Source organism: Colius striatus, chromosome 18 (genome assembly GCF_028858725.1).
Source record: "Colius striatus isolate bColStr4 chromosome 18, bColStr4.1.hap1, whole genome shotgun sequence".
Taxonomy (NCBI): Eukaryota; Metazoa; Chordata; class Aves; order Coliiformes; family Coliidae; genus Colius; species Colius striatus.
This window is the reverse complement of record NC_084776.1, coordinates 11,922,875-11,949,896: the sequence shown is the minus strand read 5'-3', so window position 1 is coordinate 11,949,896 and position 27,022 is coordinate 11,922,875. Positions and strand designations below refer to the sequence as shown.

The window sequence follows — 27,022 nt, the reverse complement described above, 5'->3', positions numbered from 1 at the left end:
CATGTCTTCAGAAGAAAAAAACTGATAAACTGTAAGGAAAAAAATCTGGAAAACTGTGTATAAAGCAGTGACACAGTCAGGCTGGTGTTGGCTGAACATCTGGCTTTAGCAGGGAAGTCATCTTGTCAGAAGAACTGTTTTATTGCAGGAGAGATCTTGTGTTTTTCTCCCATGAGATATACTGTAAGGATTTATAAGTGAGACTGGTAGTGGTGCAAGTAAAACCTTGATGCACTTGTAAGGGAACAAATTAATTGAAACAACAGTAATAAGAAAGGCAGCAAAAGACATTGAACTTGTTAAAGAAGTAACTGAGAACATCTTCTTCCTGCTGTGCATAACATTAATGGTCATATCAGTTTAGCTTGAAGTCATAAAAGTAAAATAAAGGAAGTAATTAGGTTTTATGTATTTATTCTTATTTTTTAATGTCAAGAGTCTGTTTTTAAACCATTGGGTTTTGTCAGAGCTGGTATGGGAGCCACTGTTATGGTGAGGAAATGGAGCTGATAGTTAATTTTCCTCATTTAATTTTGTAAAGCATCTTATTCTGCCTCAGCCTCTCTGTATCTCTCTTCAAATCTGTCAGTTTGTGCTTTTTTGAGGCTTTTTTTTCTTTTCTTTTGAAAGAAGGGAGGTGAGAATTGGAGAAAATGGTACAATTGTGGCAGGAACTGCTTGGATTTTTGCCTGCTGATAATAAATTCCTGGCTATGGAATAAACACAGAATTTCAGATTTTTTTCTACCTGTTTACGCTTGAAAACCAGCAAATACCACTTCACCGTGTGTCCTCATTGGAAGTTTTATTTGGCTGAGAAGGTTCTGTGCAAGAATTCTGGTTTGAAAAAATATTTATCATAGGTTCATAGAATGGCAGGGGTTGGAAGGGACCTTTAGAGATCATCCAGTCCAAACCCCTGCAGAAGCAAGTTCCACCTAGATCAGGTCACACAGGAACTTGTCCAGGTGGGTCTTGAAGACCTCCAAGGAAGGAGCCTCCACAGCCTCCCTGGGCAGCCTGTGCCAGGGCTCCCTCACCTGAGCACTGAAAGAATTTGTCCTTACATTTAAATGGAACTGTTTGTATTCCAGTTTCATCCCATCACCCCTTGTCCTGTCACTGGATCCAACAGAAAAAAGTGCTGCCCCAACCTCCTGACACCCACCATTTAGATACTTGTAAATATTGAGCTCCCCCCTCAGTCTCCTCCAGACTAAACACCCCCAGGTCCCACAGCCTTTCCTCAGAAGGAAGATGTTCCAGTGCCCTGATCATCTTGATGTCCCTTCACTGGCCTCTTTGCAACAGTTCCCTGTCCCTCTTGAGCTGGGGAGCCCAGAACTGGACACAGGACTCCAGATGAGGCCTCAGCAGGGCAGAGCAGAGGGGGACCAGAACCTCCCTTGACCTGCTGCCCACAGTCTTCTTGATGACCCCAGGCTGCCATTGGCTTCTTGCCCACGAGGGCACGTTTCTGCTCTTGGTTAGTTTATTATCAATCAGCACTCCCAGGTCTCTCTCCTGGAGCTGCTCTCCAGCAGGTCACCTCCAGCCGGTCCTGGTGCACGGGGTTGTTCCTTCCCAGATGCTGGACTCTGCCCTTCTCCCCATTGAAATGAGCAAAGAGTTTTTGTGCATGAATTGCGGTCGTAGAACCACAGAATATCTTGAGTTGAAAGAGACCCATAAAGATAGTCAAGTCCACCTCCAAGATACCATAGTTCCTATTCTTACATTTTTGAATGAGGAAAAACAAGAACTCCAGAAGGCTGATTAAGACAAATTTTAAGAGCGATCATCAGCTGTTGTAAGTAACAAAAATGATGGCTGTGAACACAGTAATTGTATTTCTGCTGTAACTTAAAATCATTTTGGAATAAACATTATCAGTTCTGACCACTCTGCTGTTTTTTTAGTTGTACAGCTTTAAAGTTTGTGAAAGTTCCTTCTTGTCTGCCTGTCACTCAAAATACATCTGAAATTGTTTCAGTAAACCCTTGAAGGCAATACTAAGAAATTAGGAAGAAGAACATATTTCTCTCACATTTGTGACTGGAGTCACAAATGGGCTGAGGGAAGGAGAAAACAGGAATTTGGCAACATGCAGTTTTCCTTTGGGAAGGAAAGAGGCTTGTGTAGATTCTAGATTCACAGGGGAGGGCCCATTGATTTTGTTAATGTTTTTCTGTTTGGAATCACTTGCAGTTCTGTCTCCTTGGAGCTAGTGGCTGGCTTGAGCTCCAGGCACTTTGTTGGATTATGTACCAGAAAATGGAGTGCATGTTTTGTTTTACCATTCTCTTCCAGACTTGGGAATCTCGTTATATGCTTCTGTTGTGGCTCGCCATGCTATGTTTGATTCCTGTCGATCTGGCCCGTTTCGATGGAAGCACCATGTCTGAGGAAGGGCACACTCGTCTGCCAACCATGGATCGTGTGCTTCAAATAGCTAAAGTAAGGATCATGCATCTTGTAATGCTTTCCAAATGATACTGTTTCAATGCTTAATCTTTCAGTATATAATAAATTGTTGTCTTTTTGTGTCTGATCTGTAAAGTCTTGCCCCCTAGTTGTGGGATTTTCAGTATGTTCTTTGCTGCTCTAGTGTAAGATGAGGCTGTTACTTGTTTTCCCTGAAGTAGTATCTGATGTAAATGCATGCCTTTGGTTAACAGCTTTTAGCATTTGCAAACACTAGCTAGCTTTCCCTGAAATCTGCATTTCATAGAATCACAGAAGCATAGAATGGTGGGGTTGGAAGGGACCTTCAGAGCTCATCCAGTCCAACCCCCCTGCAGAAGCAGGTCCCCCCTAGATCAGGTCACATATTTGATGATTTGTACAGGAAATGAGGAGGAATAACACTGGAAGCTGTGACTGCATGAAAAAGTTTCAGCAAAGATAAAATTTCACTAGCCATAAGCTGAAGTGTCTAACTGGTCATCTCTTTAAGATTAAAATAAACAGGAACTCCTTTCTTACAAACATGTGAACAGCTTGTGCTCTTGGCACTTGAAGCACTTGAGTGCCTTACTGCATGTAGCAGCACAAGTATGACTCTAAGTTAAGGTTTCAGTAAAGGTGAACTTACTTTGAAAAGCACTAGAAGGGAGACTTTGTTGTCTGAGGTATGGTTTGTTAAATGGGGAATATGATGTTTTGCAATGTTAGGCTCAATTTTTAACAATAATTACATTATGTAGTCATAAGAAAGTTTTTAATCACAACTATTGTCATATTTTCACATACAAAGTTGCTGTGTAGTTGTTATTAAATCTACATGTGTGGATTCCTTTACAGTTAGTTTTCTTTTACCTTTAGTGTTACTTGGTTGTCAGTGATAAGGCTCGAGATGCAGCTGCTGTGCTGGTTTCAAAGTAAGTCTCTTTTGTTCTCCTTGACAGAAAGGAAAAGAGCTAGCTCCCATTTCTCCTGCCATTTTTTAATTCTAACCTGCTACTAATGACAGCACTGGAAGGAACTGCAAGTTGCCTGTTGCATGTGGGATGTTAAACTAGCCTGACTCTGATCCACTAGTGTGTTTCTTGTTGGAAATGCTGTGTTTTCTGCTTGCTAGAGAAACAGGTATCTATCACAGGTGCTACATATCTTCACTGTTAATAGGATACTGTTCAAAATGCTTTCTGGGGACTGGTTTCTGTGACAGGGTTTCAGAAAGATACAGTTTCTTTGTGTTACTGCTGGATTTTGTACCATAAATAGAGAATTGGTATCTAACATTATGGGCTTGATCCTTCCTAGTAGAACTTATGTAAAAGGAAATAGTAATGCTAGAGTTTATTTTCTTAATATCCCTCTTGTCACTTTCTTCATTCTGTCTAGAAAACACTAATTCTGTTTTCTGAAGTTTATTGTTGTCACATAATTTGTCAGATGGAGCAGGTGTAGGATAATGGGACTTTCTGAGTTGCTTTGTTCTACACCGTTGCTGTTCAGACACCAAACAATTTATGGCAGATTTATGTCTGAACCTTTTTTGCATCACTTCAGTAATACTGATGGTAGAGTTGCTTATAGATTTGAAGTAAAGAACTGTATCTCTTCTTTCCTCTCCCAGTGCATTGGTGGAGATGACTTTCATTTGTGATGTGTGTCAAAATAAGCTTACGAAGACTGTAAGCTGTGCTAGTACACACGTGGTTCTTTTCAGTATATAGCACAGTCCATACTGCAGTATATTCCAGCCACAGAGAGCTTTGGTCACTTCAGTTTGTCATTTGGTGTTTCTTTCTTTTTAAGGCAGGCAAAAGCCCAGCGTTTGCACTGGTATATATACTCCATCTACACTAGAGGGCTCTGCCAACATAGTTTTGCCAGTGTGGCTGTAGGAGCAGAGACTCTGCAGGGTGAACAAGATGAGATGTGGGTAGCTAGTCCCAACGATACAGTCTGTGTTAATTTTTTTCTCTGGATTAAGAGGCACAAAATCCCTGGGTTGATTGTTTCAAAATAGTTGTTAAATATGGCAGTGCTTTAGCAATTAGCATTTAATTAGTATAATGCTGTAGTTCTGAATCTGATGACAAAACAAACCCTTTTTTTTCTTCTAGAACTGATAGTGTCATGTGGAAAATTCATGAAGCTGAGACTAGAGTCACTGTCCTCTGGTGACTAGCCCTGTACTTTTCTAATTTGCTCTAAAATATTTCAGAGCTCAAATTCAGTGAGCGCATGAATCATCTGAATAGTCTTTTCATAGTAAATAATCTTGCCTGTGAATAAGCTTGCCTTATTTCCATGTGATAGAATGTAGCTCTGTCTCCTTATCCTAATTAGTTGTTGCAGTCAGTTTGGAAGCGATAACTGGAAGTTGCTTTTCTAGGACTTTTATGTTACCTGCATTGGTAACCTGTCTTGTCACAAGTTGACAGAAGAAGAGGATTTAAGGTGAAAGTGTGGCATAGAGTGAATTATTCTTGAGCACTCATATGTGCCTGAATGTGCCCTTTATCTTCTTCACTTCCTAAACATCCAGAAAAATACCCAAGTGAACCAACTGTGATAGACTCTTGAAGCTATATCCAGTGTTTGTAAGGCTTCTCAAGTAAGGATGGCAGTAACTCAAAAAGACTCATTCACCACATTATAGGAACTGAACTTGTACTTTATTTACAGCCCAGGGTACCTGTAAAACTCCATTACCAGTGGAATTATAGATAATAATGTGATGGCAACATTGCATTCAGCAGAATATTGCTTTAATGCAGTGAACCCTGGCTCTTGGGGGGATTTCATAAGTGCCTTGCATCCTAGTGCAGGTACTCTGCAGGCATGTTATTAGCAGTTGTCTTATGTTCCCTTCACCTTCATTTTATTGGCTGATTTAATTTTTGTTGAATAAATATATTCATAACCAATAAAGTGGTAGAATACATTGAGTTGGTTCTAGTACCAGCTGCATCAAGGTGTGTAGGACTGTAAGGACAACAAAATTGCTACTTGATGTACTTAAAACTATTTAGTTTGTGATGAAAACACTATTTTCAAAATAGTCTAATGAATAAAACACTTCTGCAGGAATTAAAAGAGCTGGATCCAAAGCCTTTTGGGCTTGGGGCACTCGAATTCACTGCTTTCACATCACAGAACAGTTCTTTAGTGAACAGACCTAGTTATTCTGAGATGAGATTGCTCTTTCATCTTCTTGAAGTTAGACTGTTGGGTAGGAATACAACCATCCTGGGACAGACAGAGAGACAAGATACAGGAGCCTAAGTTTTCAGCACCCTGAGTAGGAAACTCCTGGTGGAAGAAGAGGAAATGTAGCTTCTGTTTCCTGCTTTGTGGAGTACCTGAGTTTCAAGTGAAGTTCAGAAACATCAAGATCCAAGACTCTCTGTTTCCCAGAGTAATTTACTTTTCATAGGGCAAAAGACCTTGGGTTTGTTCAATGAATTCTCTTTTGTCTCTGCTCAGTAGCCTGATTGCAGTAGGAAAAGGTGAGACTTACCTTTACCTTGCTTCTAGTCTGGAGGTTAGGGTGCTTCTTTGAGACGTTCAGATTTAAACTCCTTTGGGCTGCAACAGGGTCTAGGAACCAGTTCATCTACTTCACAGGTTACTTCTCTTACCTGCACTGCACTGTTGTGCAAAAGAAGGCTTTGTCCTTGCTGCTCTGTTATAAAACAAACCACCCCCTCTCAAACAACCCCTGCCCCAAATCCTCATTTTTCTGTTGCAGAACACAGTATATACTGACTTTGAAGACAATTCAAGTGATCTCATGTCTGCTCACTGTTTCCTGTGCTCTCTGTGTTTAGTATTCCCCGTTAGTTAGCTCTTGGTGCAGTTCCCTGTGTAATTTGTAGGTGTATGAAGTAACCAGATCCAAACTCTGCATACATCCTTCTTTAAGTACTGTGAATTGTACTTTGTGGGCTTTCCCTTGTGCTTTGTTTCCTTTGATTGCATTGAGAACAAAGTTTCTCAATTTAGTCTGAGTCTCTGCTGGAACAAGACCCTAATTTTTAGGTGCTAAGAATACTGAATTAGACATCTGAAGCAGGTGCCTTAACTGCAGCTCGACTGGCACATATGATGACTGCATGTGTGTTTACAGATGCAATAACCCATTGCCCTCTCACAGATGGGTGAAAATGCATCTGTTGACCTGTCCAGTGTGTTAAATGACAGATATCTGACCTTTTCAAATACCCAACCCCCCAAATACAGCACTGATGAGTGCTCCTCATCAGCCTGGCAGATAACAGTGGACTATAGACCCATTGTTGATTTGCACCAGTTTTCAGAGCTGCAGAATAGCTGTCCATGGTGAGAATGGTGCAGAATTCTCATCTTTGTTTCAGCTTTTCACTAATTCTAATTGAAGTAGGATTTCTCTGGGGCCTTTGGGAAGTTGGTTGCTTTAAGATGAGAAGTCTAGAACACAAGTTTTTAGGTTAGTTTGAAGTGAAGGTGAAATTCTGGGTCATAACCCTGCTCAGAAGCAAAAGGGCTAAACATATGATGGTTTAGAGTGTTCCCACCCTCAGCAATTGAGGAAAATATCCATTGGAGAATTGTTTTTGGGAACTGCAACCAGAAACTCATAGAATTACTAACTGCAGTGTTTTGATTTTTATCTGTGCCAGGTTTATTGTCCGTCCTGATGTCAAGCAAAAGAGGATGGCAGACTTCCTGGACTGGACACTCTCAATGTTATCAGAGTCTTCCTTCCAGACCATGGAGGGCACTGTTGTTGTGAACGGCATGCTCCAGGCCCTGGTAAACACTACTCTTCCTTTGAAAGATAGATGATTTATTTATGATCATATAGTACTGCTGTGGTAGACATTTAACAGCAAATGCACAGAGAGGTTCCTGTTATTAACAAAGGATAATATACAGCTAGAATTTCTTTCACAACAGTGTTGAAGATGTAACTTCCTAGGAGTGTGTATTTTCTGTAAGTATTGTCATCACCAAATGAAAGTGATAGTGCCAGTATAGTGATAAACAGCTCTCAGAAGTGCCTTTGAATATCTGACTGTAGATCAGAGTAATTTCATCAGTCATTCTGGGTTTGTTTTTTCTTGGAACAAAACCTTTGAAATAAAAAAAAGGAACTGTACAAAATGAATGTGCCATTGGGCTGCTGGTGTAGGAGTGGTCTCTCAATAGACTTCTCAGAATTGGTAACCAAAATGCAAGTGATTCTTAAAAGTCTTATCCATTCTTCTGCAATTAAAATACTGTTTTAATGAGACATACTGAACTGGTTAGTGCCCTTCAACAGTATGAAAAATGCACTTTTTCCTGGGGTTTTGCTTGTAAATCTGAAAAGGTTTGTTGTTTAGTGACCTCTAAAGTGACAGTAGTTTGTGACTCAAGGAACCGATTTCTTAGGCTGGGTTTTATAATTTATATGCTATGCATGGGAGAAAGTCTGTGATACCTGTACCACTGCTGTACATTGTAGGGATCTCTTGTTTTCTAAAAGCTTTGTTGTAGTTTCACACCCTTAAAAGTGTTGGTGTGCATTGTGAAATACTTGAGTGACAGTTCTGGTATCTGTTCCCATTTTGATGTCCAAATATATTTGTGTGGAATGGAGGAGTTTGGCTGGGTGGAGTCGTCCCTTGTTTTTGTCATTGACCAAAGTTTAGGTAGTGCAGGCAAAGTCAGAGGACGTGCTCTTGCACAGGCTTTGCACAGTGTAAGGATTTGCTGGTGTTTGTGTGAGTTTCTATAATCTGTATAAATTTGCAGCTCTTTTAAAATAATTGCTCTGAGCTCTTCTCTGCAGTATGTTACTGAACATCAAAGCAAAGTTCTGGAACAAGTGTGTAGTGGTTTAGTTATGTGTTGGTTTTTCTTTTTTCAATCTAGCAGCTCTGCCAAATCAGGAGATACAAGAAATGATCTATATTTAGAATAATTTAGGACTTGCCACTTAAGCAGGAGGAAGCATTATTTGTATGCATTGCACTATGTTTCAAAAGGCAGAATGATGTTTCATCATTTTATTGTCAGATCTGGAAAGGGAGTCTGACTGACTGCCATTCTAGGTGCATGATGAGACCTGTAGGATGTATTATACATTAGTGTTTTGTCATAATTCCTTTGAGTTTGGCTTTGGCTCTATCCACCTGTTCATTAGTGCATACTAAGCGAAACAGGTGAATACTTGACAAGTAGAATCGAAACTAGAATGTGATACAATATACCTGGAAGCAGAAGCCTACCTTCTTGCATTTATATGGGTATTTTTTCCTCCTCTGTGGGATAGCAGAAGGTATTTATCAAGTCAGTTTTATTAGTGTCCTACAGCTCAATAACTTTTATTCCAGTTGATAGGTACGAGCAGATAAATTCTTAAAGCCTTTTCTTGCACTGGGGTTTGAGTTTCAGTTACTACAATGTCAGCATGGATGATATCATTAAGGAATTAAGGATTTCAGACTGAGACGTGGAGTAGGAAATATTCATTTCAAGAGTTGAGTATTAAGCATTTTCTAACAACAACATGTTGTGAAACCAAAAATAGCAGCTCAAAATGAAAGCAGTGTTTAGAAAAAGGAAGTAAACAGTTTGTTTTAAAGATATGAGTTTCTATCAGTCTGAACAGAAATGCAGTGAGTAATTTCTAGGTGTGTAAAGCAGAATGCATCTTCATGAGGGGCAACTAAAACTGATGTCAACAAGCTTAGAAATGGTGTGCTCTTGGACTCCTCCAGCAATTTGCTACTTGGAGTAAAACTGTAGTTACTGGGCATTCCCCTCTGACCAAGCAGGAGGAAAACTGTCAGTTTTCAGCCAGGCACATTTCAGGAGTGTAACAGGTTTCAGACTGGGGATAAAAAGCCTTTCCTTCTCTCTGTCCCATCAGTTCAGAGCTGTCCCCAACAGGGTGCATTTCAGTCACGTTATGATATTATGCTGTTTCTGACCTCATTTAGGAAACAGCTTGCAGTGAGATTGGCAGGGCAAAACTGCTTTAAAAACACACGAAACTCTTGCATTTCAATGAACTGAAACTGCAAGTACGCAGTGAGTCGTTCCACGTTGCTGCACTTTGATCTGCCTCTTCGTGGCCTTAAGTCCTGGTGATTAGCTATGCTACTGTTTAATGTAGCTCAGTGCTGTGTGTGGAACAAGCACTACTGTTTCATGGTTCTTGTTGGAACACGCAGCCTGCCTTACATATTGTAATTCCACCAATGCTTTTTTCTTTCTTTCTTTCCCTCCACCTGTCGTGGGGAATAGATCATTTCACAACAGGTGTGCAGGGATCTGTGCTCATGCTGCTCCATGTTCAATCTGTAGAGAATCTGAATCCGATTCACATCAGCACTCGGATACTTTGTGTATGTGAGCGGTTATAAATGTTGGGTTAATAAAGAATTACTACTTCTTTTTACACCATCTGCTCACTTGAAGGTAAATTCTAACCTGTTTCAAGAATCTGCATTTTAAATTCTCTTGGTCTGGAGGTTTGCTTTTAAACCTGCTATTATATCAAATAGCTTTTTAGTTATTGCTGCAGGGTGTAGCACTCCCAGTTCTTGCGTGACAGAGATGTCATCATGTTGAGGTAGCCTTGGGCATTGAAACTTATTAAACCTTATTTGTTTTATAAGTGATTCAGTATACAAGTGTGAGTAATAATTAAAAAAAATAAAACGCCCTGCACAGTGATCTGATGAAACTGGAGAGTCTGAAGAACAGGGCATTTCCCTGAGCTGTCTCTAATGCAAAAGTTATTTAGCAATAGCTACATGCTTATGTAAATTTTGCTCCAGGGAAGAAAGAACTCTCTAACTCCATTCTTTCAGACCCAGAGGCACAAAAACAGAATATTTCTAAATAGAATGTTTCCCAAGTCTCTATATTTTTGGCATTCTCAAGGAATAAGCAATGTTAGGGTTGTCTGTTGGCATTATTTTTCTTAAAGAGGCGTTGTTGTGTAGTGGTTTGGTGATAAAGGTGTGCAAAAAGCAGCGTTGATCTAAGGAGAGGGGAAAAAAATGTGTATCTGTAGCTACCAAGGGCACTGACCCCTTTCTTGTAATACTGTGTCTCCACCCTTTCAGAAGGGAGTATGCTGATGTGGCCTTGTCTGATACTTGTGAGTTTTTTCCTTCTCACCAAAAGCATTATGGTCAGTTCAAGGTTCAGAAGTTCTGTTAGAAGACTCTTTCTTTTTCCTATTAGAATATAGTGCTGTCTCAAGCTGCCAACTTTGGTTTTTCTTCCAAGCGTGTAAAATCTGTGGGTCTTGGTAGTCTTGTTAAGATGGGAAGGGACTACTCTGTTAGCTCTCCATGTGTTGCTCTAAGCTTTTCAGGCTTTTAACTGTTAAGTAAAATCTAATGAAAACTGATCTTCTTCCGCCACTTTTTTAACTGGGCTCTTAAATTTGTCAGCTTAAGTGCTGTGTTGGTGGTCAATACCCTGATAAATGTGTGACCTACAGACAGAGTAGTATTTGTGCTGAAGACATAGTAAGAGCAAGGACTGTAACTAATCAAGTTTACTATTAGCTGCACTATAATGCAGTAAATATTCTCTCCTTTCAAGTAAACTTACTATTCTGACAGCATGTCCTCCCCCAGCTTGTTTACCTCCCCACGTCTGGCCTGGAGGCAGGGACAGCTGATAGCTTTCCCTGAGCCTGGATGTTGTGTGACTACTAGAGGGTGCTCCAGAGTAATAAAAGATAGCATTTTCTTCTCTTCCCACAGAGACTGAAATTATCCTCCCAAGCCTTGACTTCGTTGGTTACAACCAGAGGGTAGATTCAGACTCGTGTCTCCTGCTCAGCAGGAAGATATACTTGCTACCAGTCAGGCCACCCGTAATGGTGATTTGTATAGCTTGGGGAACATGTCCTGGAGATGATCCTGATTGATAGAGCTCATGAAGGTCGAGCCTAAAGTGGGTTATGTAGACAATTGGAAGGTGTGGTGTGTTTCTTCTGTGATTACTAAGAAACTAGGCTTTGTTTTCCTTGCACCATGCTATTTCTAAAGCAAAACCAGACTTGACAGTCGTCATTGCTTGCACACCACTGATTTTCTCTAATTTGTAGGTGGCTTAATTATTTATAAGAGAGGGAGTCACATACTTTTCAACAGTTCAACAGGTTGGGTCAGTTAGTGTGTGCTCTATGTCCTCATTAAAGTGAAGAGATCATGGTGTAACTTTGATACTCCAATAGACAGGCTCTTTACTTTCAGTATTGCTAGCTGCTGACACTAAAATGTCTATGCAGGTGGCAAACCAAGCTTATTAATTATTTTGTTTGTATCAGATTCTTTTAAATGCTGTACTTTGGATGTTTCTCTTCCTTCAAGGCAGGAAGTTTAAGCTGAATACTGAAATACTGATAGGTCCTTTTTTTCTAGATCTTTTTAGTGTTTTCCTTTTATGCATCACACACTTTTCTAATAGAATCCCTGTGAGCTCTACTTTTGCAGGATTTTTCTGTAACAGTAAATTTACCTTACATGCATGACTGTAGCACATGCCATAAGAAAATACATGAACCCCTCCCCTTTATTTACTTATGTATTTTCCCAGAGACTCAAGTGCTGTCTTATTTCCTCTGAAAAATGTGTCTGCTGAGTTCAATAATTTGGGAAGTCTGGGCTTGTGAATGCTTTTGTGTGCTTCAGCTCACAAAGAAATAATGAAAACCCTTTCTACAATCAGAAAAAAACCCCAAAACCCAGACACAGGATTTCCTGCTGTGTTGAATATTTGAAGAGTAGTTCTCAGCAGTTTGGGTTATTACCCATTTACCTCTATACAGTTTGTTTTGAAAATAGCTGCTAAACGTTTCTCTGATAAATACCTGATGTATCACTTGCTTGAAACACCAGTGATCTGGTAGAAGTGTCTATGTGAGGTGCCATGTACGATAATGGGTACAAACAGAACTTTCCTTTCAGACATTTGATGTTTTCAGCTGTATTTATTCCAAGATCAGGCAGTAACATATTTTATTGAACAAAATCCATGTAAATATTAAGGCCCATTAAAAAAAACCCCAAACAACACAGTTGCTATGGTGTTAATTTTTACTTCCTCTATAAACTTGTATTGATAAAATAATGTACCTTAATCCTTATCTCAGTGGATTTACAGCAGATGATGTAAATGTCAGATGATGGCTTTAACATCTGAAAGTATATTATAAATCCTTGCAGCATTTTGTTTGAGAAGAGATATTCCGTGTTGAATATTAGATATGAAAATAGTTTGTTATTTAAGTAGGTAGTGAAACTGTTGAAGGGAAGAAGTGTTTGTTTCACTTTTTTTAATTCAGAAAATAATACAAATGACTGTGAAATGGAGTCTGTCAAGTTCACTACTCAAAAATGGTTCATGGGTGTATGAAGCTGTTCTCTTATTCTGTTTTAGATAAGCATAACAAAAGGTCTTCTGCAACATGACAAGAGTTTGCTCATTTCTTGCTTGTGTGTTGGTTAGTTTCTTCCAACATGTTGCTTAGAGATGGTACCTCCTAGTTATTTTTTTCCTGAAGAGTCAGAACTGAATGGGAAAGAGTTGGCCTTAAGGATGTGTAGACTCATGGAGAAGCTTGTGGAAAGCTGCCAGAGTTTAAGAACTACATGAGACTGAAGTTGTGTAGATGTTTTGAGGATTCTCTTCCCTCTTTGCAGAAGCTCCTAGACAGTATGCTGAGAAGTGTGAGCTTAGACATCCAAATATGTTTGTCCAGGAACATTCCCAAGGCTATATTCAAAAGCTGTTTCTATACATTATCTATTACTACTGCTTGAGGAATTATACTGTGTTTTATTTGAATGTGAGTGAATATAATCCTCATAATTTGGAGGCAGCCTGTGGGTGCCTTGAAACAGCATTTGCATTTAACTGAGCTTTTAGACAGAAAGAAGTAATGGTGAAGAAATATCTCCTAGCATCTGCTACAAGCTTTCTAACCTGGTGAAGAAACCATCTGATAGGTTTTGAAACAGGACACAGGAGCAATGTGCTGAAGGAAGGAGCTGCATGTTTCAGCAAAGAAGTGTAGAAAAATTTTAGAGATGCTCTAGATTTGTTAATCTTGCCAATGGTTTGCAGAATTTCTTTCATCTTTCCTTTAGGCTTTTTAGTACAAGCACAATTTGGATGTACATTAGTGGGAGTTTCTTTTTTGGGTACTGATAGGATGTACTGCTCAAAGCTGTGCTTATTTCTACCGTGTGTGTTGGTAGTTATTTCTGTTAGCTGTTCTTCTGGCCTTGAAGTAGTTCTGTAGCATTACTGCTTTGTAAATCTGGTTTTTAAAGGGTGCCTTACAATTGCCTAGTCACTTGTGGAAGTATTGGAAATCTTAAAGAATCCAATATCTCTTATCCAATTCCCCTGTGTATCTTGTAGTAGAGCTAATCAGAAGTGCTAATTTAGGATCTTGAAATGCAATTTAGTAACAAAATGAAATCGAATGGGTACATTCCCTAAAGGTGTTTGTATTGCCTTTGTTGCTCCTAACCACACCTACAGTACAGGAGGCATGTGTGTGTTTGGTATGTGTGAGAAAGTACATGTTTTTAAGGTAAGTCTGTTCTTGTTTAACTCCTAGGCATATTTATTGAGAAAGACTTTTCTTCTGGTGAATTACAAAGCAAGGAAAGAGACTGAACACAGTAGCTTTGATATGTACTGAATCAACTGAAGAAACTTTTCAACGTGTAACATTTTTGTCAGATGTTAATTGTCTCACTGTAATTAAGCTGGGACTTAATCTTACTGGGATATTTAATTATTAATATTAATATTTTGTAACTCTTTGCTGCTTTAAATCTGCACAGCAATTACATTTTGTCTATTGGAGGTATATTTGTAGCAGGCTTGCAATCAGAGATTTCAGTAGCTGGTCTTGTGTAGTTTAACACAAAGGTTTGTGGAGTTCCCAAAAGCTATTGAAGAAACAAAGTACTCAGCAGTTTAGCCTGTACTGTGTCCTGTCTGTCAGTGTGTAGTTACTACTAATAATTAAGCTCACTCACATGTGTCCATCTGTGCTGCTTCTTAGCAGTGACCAAAGTGTTGATGTGTGCTGGGTTATCTAAATCACCAACAAGGTGTTTGGAAACATTATTAGGAAGTCCCAAACAGGATACAGAGTTTCCTCTAGTTCTTCTGCCTTCATTCACGTTCTACAGATTCTGCTTCACTCTGCGGAGGTTCAAAGCAACATGAGCTGTTTGAGATAATAGGTGCTGTGGTTGCACCTACATTGAGCTGTGTGACCAAGCAATGAGTAGGGTGGTTGAGAGCGCTGAGCTGACTGAAAACCAGTGACTTGTTTTCCTCTTTTCTTTTTCTTTCTTTTCTTTAAATTTCATTTTCTCCTGAGTGTTGGCAGCTCAGCTCCTTGAGTTGCCTGCCTGCATGATGGCATGAGAGGAAGGGGAGGACTGGACTATGGTGTCCTTGACTTTTATGGACTTAAAAAGAAGAGAAACTTCACCCTGAGACTTCTCCTTTTATGCTATTTAAGTTAGTAAACATCAGATTACTGCAAGAACATTTGAAAGTGTTTTAGAACTACATGCTTTATGTATTGTACTTTAGAACTCTGTATTCTCATGTTTCTTTTTCCCTGTTTTAATTTTAGGCACAGTTATTTAAACATGGCAAAAGAGAAGACTGCTTACCATATGGTAAGTTCATAATGTCCTGATGCCTGTTTGTAAAGCTGTTCCAATTAAAAAAAAAAGGGAAGAATGATTAAGCTGATAACAAGTGATGCTTCAAAGAGTGAAATCAACAGGGAAGTTACAAAGCCTGCAAACTGAGGGGAAAAAAGAGATGACAGTGAGGGAGGAGTAACACTGGGGAGTGTTCTGTTGGAACAGCTCATCAAAGAGTTTGGCAGGTGATCACATTGGCCTTTGCTATAATACTGGAGCTGAACACAGAACATATCACAGAATCACAGAATGCTGGGAGTTGGAAGGGACCTTTAGAGCTCATCCAGTCCAAGCCCCCTGCAGAAGCAGCTCCCACCTAGATCAGGTCACACAGGAACGTGTCCAGGTGGGTCTTGAAGCCCTCCAAGGAAGGAGCCTCCACAGCCTCCCTGGGCAGCCTGTGCCAGGGCTCCCTCACTGAAACACTGAAACAGTTTGTCCTTATGTTTCAATGCAACTTTTGTGTTCCAGCTTGATCCCCATCACCCCTTGTCCTGTTGCTAAATACCATTGAAAAAAGTGCTGCCCCAACCTCCTGACACCCACCAGTGAGATATTTGTAACGATGAATGAGCTCCCCCCTTAATCTCCTCTTCTCCAGACTGAACAGCCCCAGGTCCCGCAGCCTTTCCTCAGAAGGAAGATGCTCCAGTCCTCTGATCATCTTGGTGTCCCTAAACTATAAGATGTGGAAAATATGTTTTAAAATTCATTAGAACAACAACTGTTTTTGTACATTCTACTACTACAAATTTTGCAGAAAGCTTCCAAGTTTTAACATAAGCACAGGAATGTGGAAGAGTCGAGTTTAAAGAACCTGCTGTGTACAGGATTCAGCTGAAATCATGACGTGATACCGTTGAAATAAGAAAAAGCTTTCAGTGAAAAGATGTTATAATGCATGCAGTTAGTGATAGACAGGTACCTGAAAGGAAAGCACAGTGGAGCTGCATTTAGGAAATCTATCCTGGAGTAAGGCCAGAACTGACTGCAAAATACTGACTTGTTTTTTACTGATAGTGGTAAAGAAAGCTAGGGAAAGATGATGGTTACAAAACACTACAAAAGACCTTATCAGTTTTGTGGAGCACCAGAAATGTGGTTTACACTATTCACAGGAATCAAACAATTGTGTAAACTCACTTTAGAATGGTTATGATTTCACTTAATTGGAATTATTTTGACTTGCAAGGAGAAACTTCATAGATCTAGTGCTGTAAATGGTCTCATTCTCCCAGTTACTAAGTCTGAGATGCAGATGCTTCATTACAAAATGCCTGTGACATGGGTAAAGATGGAGATAAGACAGGGAAGACAAACAGAATGGAATGACACATGCTGTACAGCTGGTCAGGAACAAACAGAAAATATTGAGGAATGCCATTGCACAGAAATAGCAACAGAGCTGTGGAAACTTAGAGAATAGTAAGACTGCAAGATAAACAGAGTAAAAAAGAAGTTAGATAAAATATGGTGTGACAGAAAAATGTCATTTAAAAGATGCAACTGTGCAACATAATAGGCTCCAAAAGATGTTGTTTGGCTTGCAGTGGTAAGCCTGCTTGTAACATTAGATATGCCTATAGCATAGAGAAAGAGTATAAAGCAGTTATGAATCTGGTAGTAAGAGAAAAATCCAGGGCAAACCAGTGAATAAATTTACCATAAAAAAGATAGAATGCTCTCAACTAAGAAGAAAATATTCAGAGAGAAACTGTTGCAGAAAACATGAGAGACAAAAAGTATGCATTGAAAAAAAACAGATCTGAGGCTCAAATAGGAAAAAAAAGAGACATGTCAAAGGAGATACTGTTTGAATTTTTTTGCAACGTCAAATTTGACTGAAAAGTAAGTGCCAGTCCTGAAGCTGTTGGCATGGACCTTGTAGATATTGTAGAGATTCAGGAGTTGGTGGGACTTGTAAGACATTTCTGTTTATCTGAAGATGTTTCTACAGTCTCTTCCTCCTAAACTGTTAGTCTCTGTAGCCTTCACAACTATGAAAAAATCCAGGTTGCTGGAAGGTATTTGAAGTAATAGTCATTGCTGGCTCTGGTTTTTAGTCTGGGTCTGTATTTTAGTAGAACAGAGTGAACCATAAACCTTTTTGAAAACTGAGAAAAGTTTTAAGTCATGTCCTACAACTTCTCAGACTTTGAACCAACTGCTGTACCTTTGATCTCTTTGTATTTGGAAAACCCTGATATGAGATGGGAGTAAGAGGTTGCAGTATGATTCCACATTTGTAGTGCTTATAGCCAGAATGGCAGGTCCTTCAGAGCCCAAGTTTTTAGTTTCTACTGACTAATGATCAGTCTTCAAAAGAATCATTAATTGTTTCAGGCTGAGAATACAAAAGGGCTGTTTTATATGTAACAGGAATGCATTCTATGTGAAAATTGGAAATCCTGGAACTTTATACTCATTAATCCAAGATTCTCCTTTGGTCCATGGCTTTTTCCTTTGCTGGACAAATAACTTTGTTGCCTTTGATGTGCCCAAATGAAAGGTTTTGTTGCCGACTGTTTACACATACACAGTATTTCTCATGTCTAAATGTTTATGGACATTCATTGTCATAAAACTTTCTGTGCCAGAGGAGTTAAATTGGTGCTGCCTGAAAAGAATAAATAAGAAAAGGGAATGCTGTCTTAGTCTGCAGAGAAAATGAGTTAGGTTTGCAGGCTCCTGGTTCTATTAGAATCCTGAAAATTCTTAGACCCTGAAGGATACTTCAGTGAGAATTAGAGTCATAAACACTCTCAGAATCTATATTCATTATAATTTCAGTAGTCAAAAGTAGTCCTTAAAGCAACCCTTCCTGTTTGGTAAGTGAAGGGTATTAGCACTGTTTGATCAGTGTTGAAGTTACTACAAAGAAGGTAATAAGGCATTTTCATTCCAGTGATGCCTTTAAAAATCTGAGTCTCCTACAGGACTCCTAAAACATCACAAAGTTTTCTTATAAAGATTCTTGTTTAAAAAACTTTTTTTCTAGCATTTTTATTTTCTTTTACAGCTGCTACTGTACTTGAGTGTCTTGATAAGTGCAAGCTGGCAGAAAGTAACCAGATGGTTCTGCGAAAGCTGGGCATGAAACTGGTTCAAAGGCTTGGAATGACATTTTTGAAACCGAAGATAGCCAAATGGAGGTTAGTTTAAAGCTGAGAGTTGAATGAAATAAACACAAAGCACTCCAGAAAGTTAAAAATACCTAAACTAGACCTTTGGCTCCTGTCCTTTGACTGCTGCCCTCCTAACCTCCCCCTCGACTAAAAGAAACAGAAGGGAATCTGGGTTTTTTTGAGAATGAACACATTCTTCATTTGAGCTGGTTGGAAAGAAGTACATTTCTTGCACTGGGTTTAGTTGCCTGTAAGGGTTTCTTTCAGTTTTGGTACAATGAACTAGCACTGTGACAGCCAAATCTTTTGACTTTTCACAAGCAGAAACCTATTTGTATGTAACACAGAACTTGGTGAAGATGGGAAGACAGTGACCTTTGTTTTTGAAGTCGATTTAGTAGGATTTGGTAGGAGTGAACATCACTTTTTCCATTACCTAGCTCTACCCTCATCCGATAGAAAGTTCACAGGGGAAAAGTGGTTTGCAATCCCACTTTCATTTTACATATTAGTCAGGTTTTGGTGTCTGGTTTTACTTATTGCCAGAGGGCAAACTCTTTTGGAGATTTCTCGCACTGATAGTTGAAAATTGCAGGCTCCCTTAGTGACTATTTTCATTGTATTTCTTTTACCAACTTTTGAGAACGTCCTTAGGCATAGAAAATTCTTTTTAGGTGGAGAGTGCACCTTGCCCAATGGCAAAAGTTAGTTTAGCATGTAAAGTGTATCTTTTGTAAGACTGTATCTACACCACAGGCTAAATATCTGAGAGCAGCTTGGGCAGAAAGTACTGAGCTGGCTTTCACAGTGGAAAACAGCTTTTAATAAGTTGATTTTATGATTTTTTTTGGTTAGGTTTCACAGTGGTTTTTAGAGCATGGGAATTTGGCACCTCTTTGTTGTCAGCAGTAAAAAAGTAGGTTATACTGAAAGGGAGAGATAATGGAAAGGAGGCATTTAAATAGTCTAGCTCTTCCCACCTTAAAAAAAGAGACAACTGGGGCAGGAGGAAGGATACTTTCCCCTTTCCTTTAAAGCAACTACTGAATAACTGGAGAGCTGTACACTGGGAGATGTAGTAGCTTCACAAGCAGGCTTTAGGATAGTATGTACCCATTTCAGTTGGAACTTAAATCAGAAAAAGAAATGAACTGTGTCTGTTTCTTGTGCAGGTACCAGCGTGGCTGTCGATCTCTGGCTGCCAACCTGCAAGGACAGGGTTCGGTTGTGCAGAATCAAAAGATAACAGTTACTGCTAATGAAGTTGATGATGAAGAGGAATATGACATTCCAGGAGAGATTGAAAATGTTGTAGGTGTGTTGAAACTAGACAGAATTTTTGCTTGCAAAATTATAATCTCCCTGCAAGTTAGACATGTATTTGAAAACAAGCTGCTTGGGGCTGAGGTGGTCATGTGGGTATCTGTGTTCACTTGAAAAATGGGAAAGGCTATAACATTTTGGTATATGCAACTGATTAAGATAAACTCTATTTTTGTCAAATGATTTGGATTTCAGCATCTTAAGCACAAACTGTTGCATTTGCTGTGGAGTTGGGGGATGGAGTTAATAAGTTTTACCAAAGAGATATCTTGAACCTTTCACAGATTGAAGGATGAATTAAAATTCATAATGAACATCAGAACAAAAGATTTTGTTACATGAAAGCTAAAGAATTATGGCTGAAATTTTTAAGCTGTGGTGGTATCAAAGAAACATCATTTTTTATGAACACACTGTCATACAGCAGGTCCTCTATGTGCTGTAGATAAATAGGCAAAAGTTGCATCTGTAATTGGATAATATAATGAAGCACTGCAAAAAGCACCGTCACCTCCAGTTGGAATCCTCCATGGTACTGAAAGTTTCAAACCAAATTTTCTCTTTGAGAAAATGATTTTGACATGTTTCTTTGATTTCAAGTCATGCTCTTGTGACCAATAGAAGTCATCTAGATGAAAATACTTTTGTTGAAGCTGAAGTAGTTGTGTTAAGAGGAAATGGGTTTTGAATATTTGAAGAAATCTTCTTCTTGTTAAATAAGAATAATCATGTTTTGTTTAAATAAAATTATCTGCAGAGCAATTGTTGGTTGGACTGAAAGACAAAGACACTATTGTCAGGTGGTCTGCAGCAAAAGGGTAGGTTTCTTATGGTTACTCTCATCTAATAAACTAAAGTAAACAACATAGAATCCTTGATTGATAATTTGAGTGTGTTGCCAATATTCAGAGGTATTTCAAATGACTTTAGCACAGCTCATGGTATAAAGCCATGTTTGTGTCTTTTTCTGGTCTTTGGGAAAATGTCAGATAGGTTTGCAAATAGACATTCTGCTTAAGCCTTGATTGGAAGGGTGTAAAGTGACATTTCTTCAGTATGTTATTTTTCTCTTCTATTTAAAAAACCTATTTGTATTTTAAGTTGGCTTCTGTGCTGCTTTTGCTTCAAGTTGGAGATTGTTTTAGAGTAACGGTGTTGGGAGAGTGCGTTGTCATCATGAAGTCAGTCATTTTAAGTCTCCACTAGCTAAATTTTGTATAGGACTTATTCATCAGATGCAGTACCAATGGATCACTGTGCTTTTCTTTTTCCCTTTTCTATAGAATTGGTAGAATAACTGGAAGACTTCCAAAAGAACTGGCAGATGATGTGATTGGGTCTCTGTTGGACTGTTTTAGGTAAAAATCTTATTTCATTCTTTACATACATCTGAAACGTGTTGCTTGTGAAACAGGAGGACAGCAGTTGGGAAGACAGGTCTAAAAGTCTGTGAATTTTGTTGCCCTGCTTCTCTCAGATTTCCAAATCTTCTGAGGCAGGGATGTGCTAAGGGTGTTAAGTTGTTCCTAATCCTCCATCATGATTCAATTCTAAAGTAATGTGGAAGGGCTAAAGTTCAGCTTTGGAAAAGTAAAACCAAAAAACAGTCATTATCTTGCTGCTTTAAAAGTTCCTCGTGCTCATGTCTTGAGTTTTGTGTGTAATTTCTGAGGGTCACTAGAGATAAGAAGCAATCTGTGTGATGACAGGCTAAAACATTTAGGAAGAGTGGGGTATAATAGAGGTTTATGACATCACGAATGGCATGGAAATGATTGCTCTCTGGATTTTATATTATTAAAGCAAACTAAAGTAGCAGGTGGAAGGTTGGGAATAAAGAATAGGTGGTGATTATTCACACAGCACATAGTTAAACTTCAAAAACCTCTTGCCACAGGATGTTGTGGATGCTAAGAGTATATGCCTGAACAAAAAACGTTTCTCATTTCTGCAGACTTGTCCATGATCTGGCAGTTGGGGAGTGTTTTGGAGTGTTGCAATATTCTTATTCTCATACCTAAAGGCATATACTGTTGCCTTTGTCAGAGAGAGTCCTTTGAGTGAGCTGAAACTTTGGCCACATATAGCTTCTAGGACGTTCTTTTGATGCACTTTATTGCTGAGTATTTCTGCATCCATGTAGAGCATGCAAAGGACTACATTATGAAACAAGTATCATGTGCTTTTTTGTGTATACCAAATTGCTCATCAGGTCTACATTGTGTACTTCAGCTTTAAGATCTAAACTGGTGTTTCAGAATAAGCTAATGACACAAAGAGTTTCTTTATTGGCAAAAAATAATGGTAGTGTTGAACTTGTCAGTTGTAAAAAAATCTTCTCATAGTGTTTGTGAGTCCAAATGAAAAATACTAGCTCAAAGGATAAGATGTTACAAAAGGTATAAAGTCCTAAAAGCTTGTAAGGAAAGTATCTATTTAGCCAATATTCCACTGCATTACTGTGATTTAGGAGGTGCTGCTGGTCAAAATTATCCCTGGAACTTCAAAGACCTGCAGTCACTATGTTTTCTTTCCTTGTTTTTCAAGTCATAGGGATGAGTAACCCAACTAGTAATTGAGTGACCTGCTTTCTTCAGAAGCACTGGGAACAAATGTAGACAAGGGCAAAGGGAATCTCTTGTTCGTTCTTTACACTAAAAGTCTAACATCCAAAAATAAGTCAGTTGCTCATCAAAGGCACTTTAAGATATCTCTCTTGGGATAAGAGGAATAGATTAAAAGTAGATAGATTAAAAGACCAGAAACAGGGAAGAAGTGAGTGACTTTTTCATAATGTAATGAGATTATCAGCACAGTCCTGCAGTGGTCTGTGCTGTTCAACATACTCATAAAGGATCCTGGGCAAAAGGTGAACAATGTGGTGAGGAAATCAATTGATGATTTAAAGGTAGCTAATACAGTGAAAACTAAAGGTGACGACGAAGAAAACCTTATATAAACTTAAGTAACTAACCAGTAAATGACATCTGAAATAGAATGTCCAATGAATGCATAGTAATGTACTTAGGGAAAAATGCAGCCAGCTGGTAAACTATTCCACTGGTCAGGAAAGAGATCTTGAAGTCACTGATGATTCTGTCAAAATGTCAGTGCTCAGCAGGTGTCAGAAAAAAGAAGGCAAAGAGAATGTTGGATATTATTAGGAATGGAAGTGACAGCAAAACTGAATCACTGAAAAGTGATTTAACTGATGAGATTTCTTTGAAGTAGATAGAAAAATAGAGGGATATAAGGAAGATATATAAAATCATCAGTATGACAGAAGGAGGGAAAGCAGGCAGTTGTTTACTTTTCACTCTTTCTCATGTGAGAAATTGGGAAGCATCAGGAAGTACATTTTCATGCAATTGTAATTGAACTGTGGAAGTCATTGCCACGGGATGTTATGGAAGCCAAAAGTGTAGAGGGAGTTTAAACATGAATTATTCAGATTAATGGAAGAGAGTCCCATCAAAGGTCATGAAATATGGCATTTTGGCTCAACCTCTGGCTTAGGAGGTTTCAGTACTGCTGGTTATCAAATCTAGGAGGAAGCTAATATGGGAATGATCTTTTATGCTTTGTCTTTAGCTAAGCATATTGATCCCTGTCAGAGACAGGATACTTAGAGAGATGGGGCTTTCCTGTCTATCAATGATTTAGTCTTAGATTCCTGTTCCTACTTTAGTACAAGATTGGTGGTTGTTTTTTCAGTCATGCAATGTGCAACTTTTCCCCTTTTCACTCCTTTAACTGCCTCAAAATTGTGTACCACTTATTGATTTATTTTCTCTGTTTACTAAGTTGCTCTGTTTTGGTTTATATTTTTTAAAGGTAGATAAACACTGTTTGCTCACTGCATAAGCTCATACAACGTGTTTACTGGAAATTATCTCTTGAACCATTTTTGCTAGTTAAGGGCTGTGTTTTGCACTAAATTCATCAGTTGTTTTGGGTATGTTCTGTAAATCTACATCTTTTCCCAAAGTAAGAGAAAGTTGTTTTTCTGGATGAGCTTCAGGTATTGTACTCCTGTATATTGAGGTTACATTTTTGCTTACTTGGTCATGTTTATATCAGTATGTTGCACAAAATGGGACAGAAAACATGTTCAAATTGTCATGCTTATGTTTTAGAAGTCTAAGGGTTTAATAACACAATAAACACATGTTGATTTGGATTCTATATCTGTTAAAACATTAGGACTTCACCGTGAAAAATGACATCCCAAAAGGGAATTCAAGTCTTAACAAAACTTGTCTTTGTTCTAATATTAGTTTCCAGGAAACAGACAATGCATGGCATGGTGGATGCCTGGCTCTGGCCGAGTTGGGTAGAAGAGGGTTGTTACTCCCTTCCCGGATTTCAGATGGTGAGTTGTGGCTGCTAAATGTTAGTAAATTCATCAGTTAACAGTTTATAATATTAGAGGTTGAATGTATGGGAATAGACTGGAATTTGCTGAGGTGTGCTGAGTAATGACTGTAGTATTGAGTCCTAGAGTAAAAAATACACATATGAGGCTATTTAAGGTACTTCTGTCAAAATCCCTTTCTTATGGATTTTTTCTTTCCATAATTAAATTGGTTTCTTGGGGTTTTTCTTCTTTCTTCCTCCCTCCCATGTCTCTTTGTACAGATGTATAAAAAGAATTCTGTATGTCTCCATATTGTGTCAGTGTCATTTTTTCAATAGAATACCTTAAATAAATGATGACTAACTTGGACTTTAAAGTTAGTAGCTTATGCTGTTTGTTTCTGATTACATTTTGGAGACCAAGTAATTTATACAAGGGGTTGTTGAAGTTTTTAATGTGTTTTAGAAATGTCAGGATGGAAAGAAAAGTAACAATGCAGAGGAATTGTTTCTTTGTGTTTTCTGTATGTATCAACATACACTGAAGCACTAAGATATTAATGTGAAAGCAGTGGTTCTCTGTTGGGTGATTTTGCTCTACTTTTTATGGTGTTGAAATGACCAAGGCATAATGTAGTAGTACATACCCACTATTGGGCACTTCTACAGCAATGTCTTGGGCTGGATGGTTTTCATCTCCTCTGTTCAACACAGGAGTACTAGATACTAAAGTACTAGTACTAGATTCAAAACTGGTGTTTCATACTCATAAGTTAGCTTGGCAGATCTATTCTGAAGATCTATTGACATGTTCTAGAAGAAACTGTAAAATATGGTATTTAATACAGTTTATTCTTGCAACTCTATGAAAAAGTTCATGTCTGATATGGTGTTTGTTTGACATGTGGGAGGTTTTGTGCAGCTAGCCTTCAGTAGTCTGCTCTTTCCTAAAAATTTTTGCCCTTGTGTGATAAAGAGGAGACAGTTAACAAAAACCCCCAACTTTAAGAATGGAAAGTCATTTAGAAGTAAGCCTCTGGTTTAGTTCTAACAAAATCAAAACTCTATATAGCTTCATGTTTTCTTAATCTGTATTGGAAGTTTCATGCAAGTTTCATATTGTACAGGATGCAAAAGACGTGAGTGAGTCCTAGCTCTGACAATGATTTAGCCTGTGCTGTGAAACCATCTCTCTTCACTTCCTAGGTTAATTTCTTTGTATATGTAGAATGAGGATGATGGTTGTATCCTTCACACACTTCTGTAGAGGTGCAGTGAAAGTCCTCTGCTGCCTATGAAGGTAATTTAAATATACATAGGCTGTATGTACATTTTTAATTTGTCGGGTTGCACAAGATGTGGCCCTTCTATTATTGGGGTGAAAGAATTTAAGAAAGGAAAAACACAATCATGGCAACAAGGTCTTTCTAGGAAAGAGGTATAAAGGTCTAAGGGAAGACAACTTTATAGGAATTGGAATCATGGAATCGTTTTGGCTGGAAGAGACCTTTAAGCTCATGGAGTGCAGCCCTATCAACCACCAGCTCATTCACCTCAGTGCAACACTCACACAGCTGCGAAGCCCCTCCAGGGACAGTGACTCCAGCAGCTCCCTGGGCAGCCCCTTCCAATGCCTGACAGCCCTGGCAGCAAAGAAATTCCTCCTCACATCCAGCCTCAACCTCCCCTGGTGTAATTTGAGGCTGTTTCCTCTTGTTCTATTGTTTCTCTCTAGGGAGAACAGACCAACCCCTGCCTTGCTACAGCTTCCTTTCAGGTAGTTGTAGAGAGTGAGAAGGTCTCCCCTGAGCCTTGTTTTCTCCAGGCTGCACAGCCCCAGATCCCTCAGCCCTTCCTCATCTGAGATGTGCTATAAATCCTTTCCTAGCTTGGTAGCCCAGCTCTGGATCCTCTCCAGCACCTCCTTCTTGTAGAGAGGGGCCCAAAACTGGACACGCTGGAAGTTTCTTAATAAATCAGTGCTAAGAATCTGAAGAGTAGATACAAGATGGGTAAGAAATCTATTAGGAGGCTATCTTGACTAAACTGCAACTGCTTTGGTTATCTGATACTCAAGAATAAGTTCTAGAGAAGACAAACAGCTATGATATTGTGACAGATAAGTAAAAAGACGATAGTCTGAACTTGTAGGGATAGAAGTTGGACAAAATTGTACATAAAGTGAGACGCATCTAGTGAAGAGTGTGACTGGTAATGACAAATGTAATGTCTTCACCAGGGCCAAACCTCATTGTCATCATTTGCAAGTCTGTCTTGTTCAGTTTTGCTTTATGTAAGTTATCCAATACACTATTAATGTAGGAATTCAAAATTGATTATAATAATTTGGAGAAAGAGGAATGAACTCTGAAAGTTGTAACAAAAACTAACACAGTGATACTAGGAGGAACTGTGTTGTACTTCGAAAGGCAGACATGTTCAAATTGCCCTTAACAAAATGGTCTAAGAAACTAGGACAAGTACAAAGTATTCTTTGTAGTTAGGAATAAGTAACTAGGAAATTCAAGATAAAGGGAGTCCCTTCCAGGCAACAGTTATACAGAAAAGGACTTAAATAGTTCATGTGGGTCATCCACATCAATCCACAATTTTATTTATCTCAGTCGAACAAGATGGCAAAAATGAAATCAGAAACAGAGTGTGGTAATCCTTTAGTCTCCCTTGAGACTAAAATTGTGACACAAGGTGCTCATCTTAGGACATCACTCTTAGAGGATTATTTAAAGAAAGCTAGCCTAAAGCAGCAGCAATTATGAGAAATACAGAAAATAAGACTAACAGGGAAAGACTGAAAGAACTAAGCTCACTTGCTCGAGAGAAAACAAAGCTGAAAGCTTATTGTCTTCCTCTTAAAGGAAATCCTTTACTTTTGACAACTATTTTCAGTGTCCAGAGCAAACTACAGGTAACAGAATTTGAAGCAAGAGAGTAGTTAGGTAAGCATTAGAACTGATCTTATTCTAAAGGATCTGAAGCCCTACAATAATTTGTTGATGAACGTTGAGT

The 27,022-nt window shown here is 38.8% G+C and overlaps 1 protein-coding gene across 1 annotated transcript in view; it reads left to right on the top strand.

Moving 5' to 3' along the window:
• TBCD (tubulin folding cofactor D) overlaps positions 1 to 27,022 on the top strand; it is a 134,858-nt gene that overhangs the window by 4,594 nt on the left and 103,242 nt on the right. Inside the window, exons 6-14 of the mRNA XM_062010703.1 lie at positions 2,311 to 2,457; positions 3,325 to 3,380; positions 7,116 to 7,248; positions 15,116 to 15,161; positions 18,211 to 18,343; positions 19,489 to 19,631; positions 20,397 to 20,457; positions 20,923 to 20,997; positions 23,917 to 24,011. Coding sequence (XP_061866687.1) covers positions 2,311 to 2,457; positions 3,325 to 3,380; positions 7,116 to 7,248; positions 15,116 to 15,161; positions 18,211 to 18,343; positions 19,489 to 19,631; positions 20,397 to 20,457; positions 20,923 to 20,997; positions 23,917 to 24,011 — 889 coding nt within the window. The remainder of the gene's footprint in view (positions 1 to 2,310; positions 2,458 to 3,324; positions 3,381 to 7,115; positions 7,249 to 15,115; positions 15,162 to 18,210; positions 18,344 to 19,488; positions 19,632 to 20,396; positions 20,458 to 20,922; positions 20,998 to 23,916; positions 24,012 to 27,022) is intronic.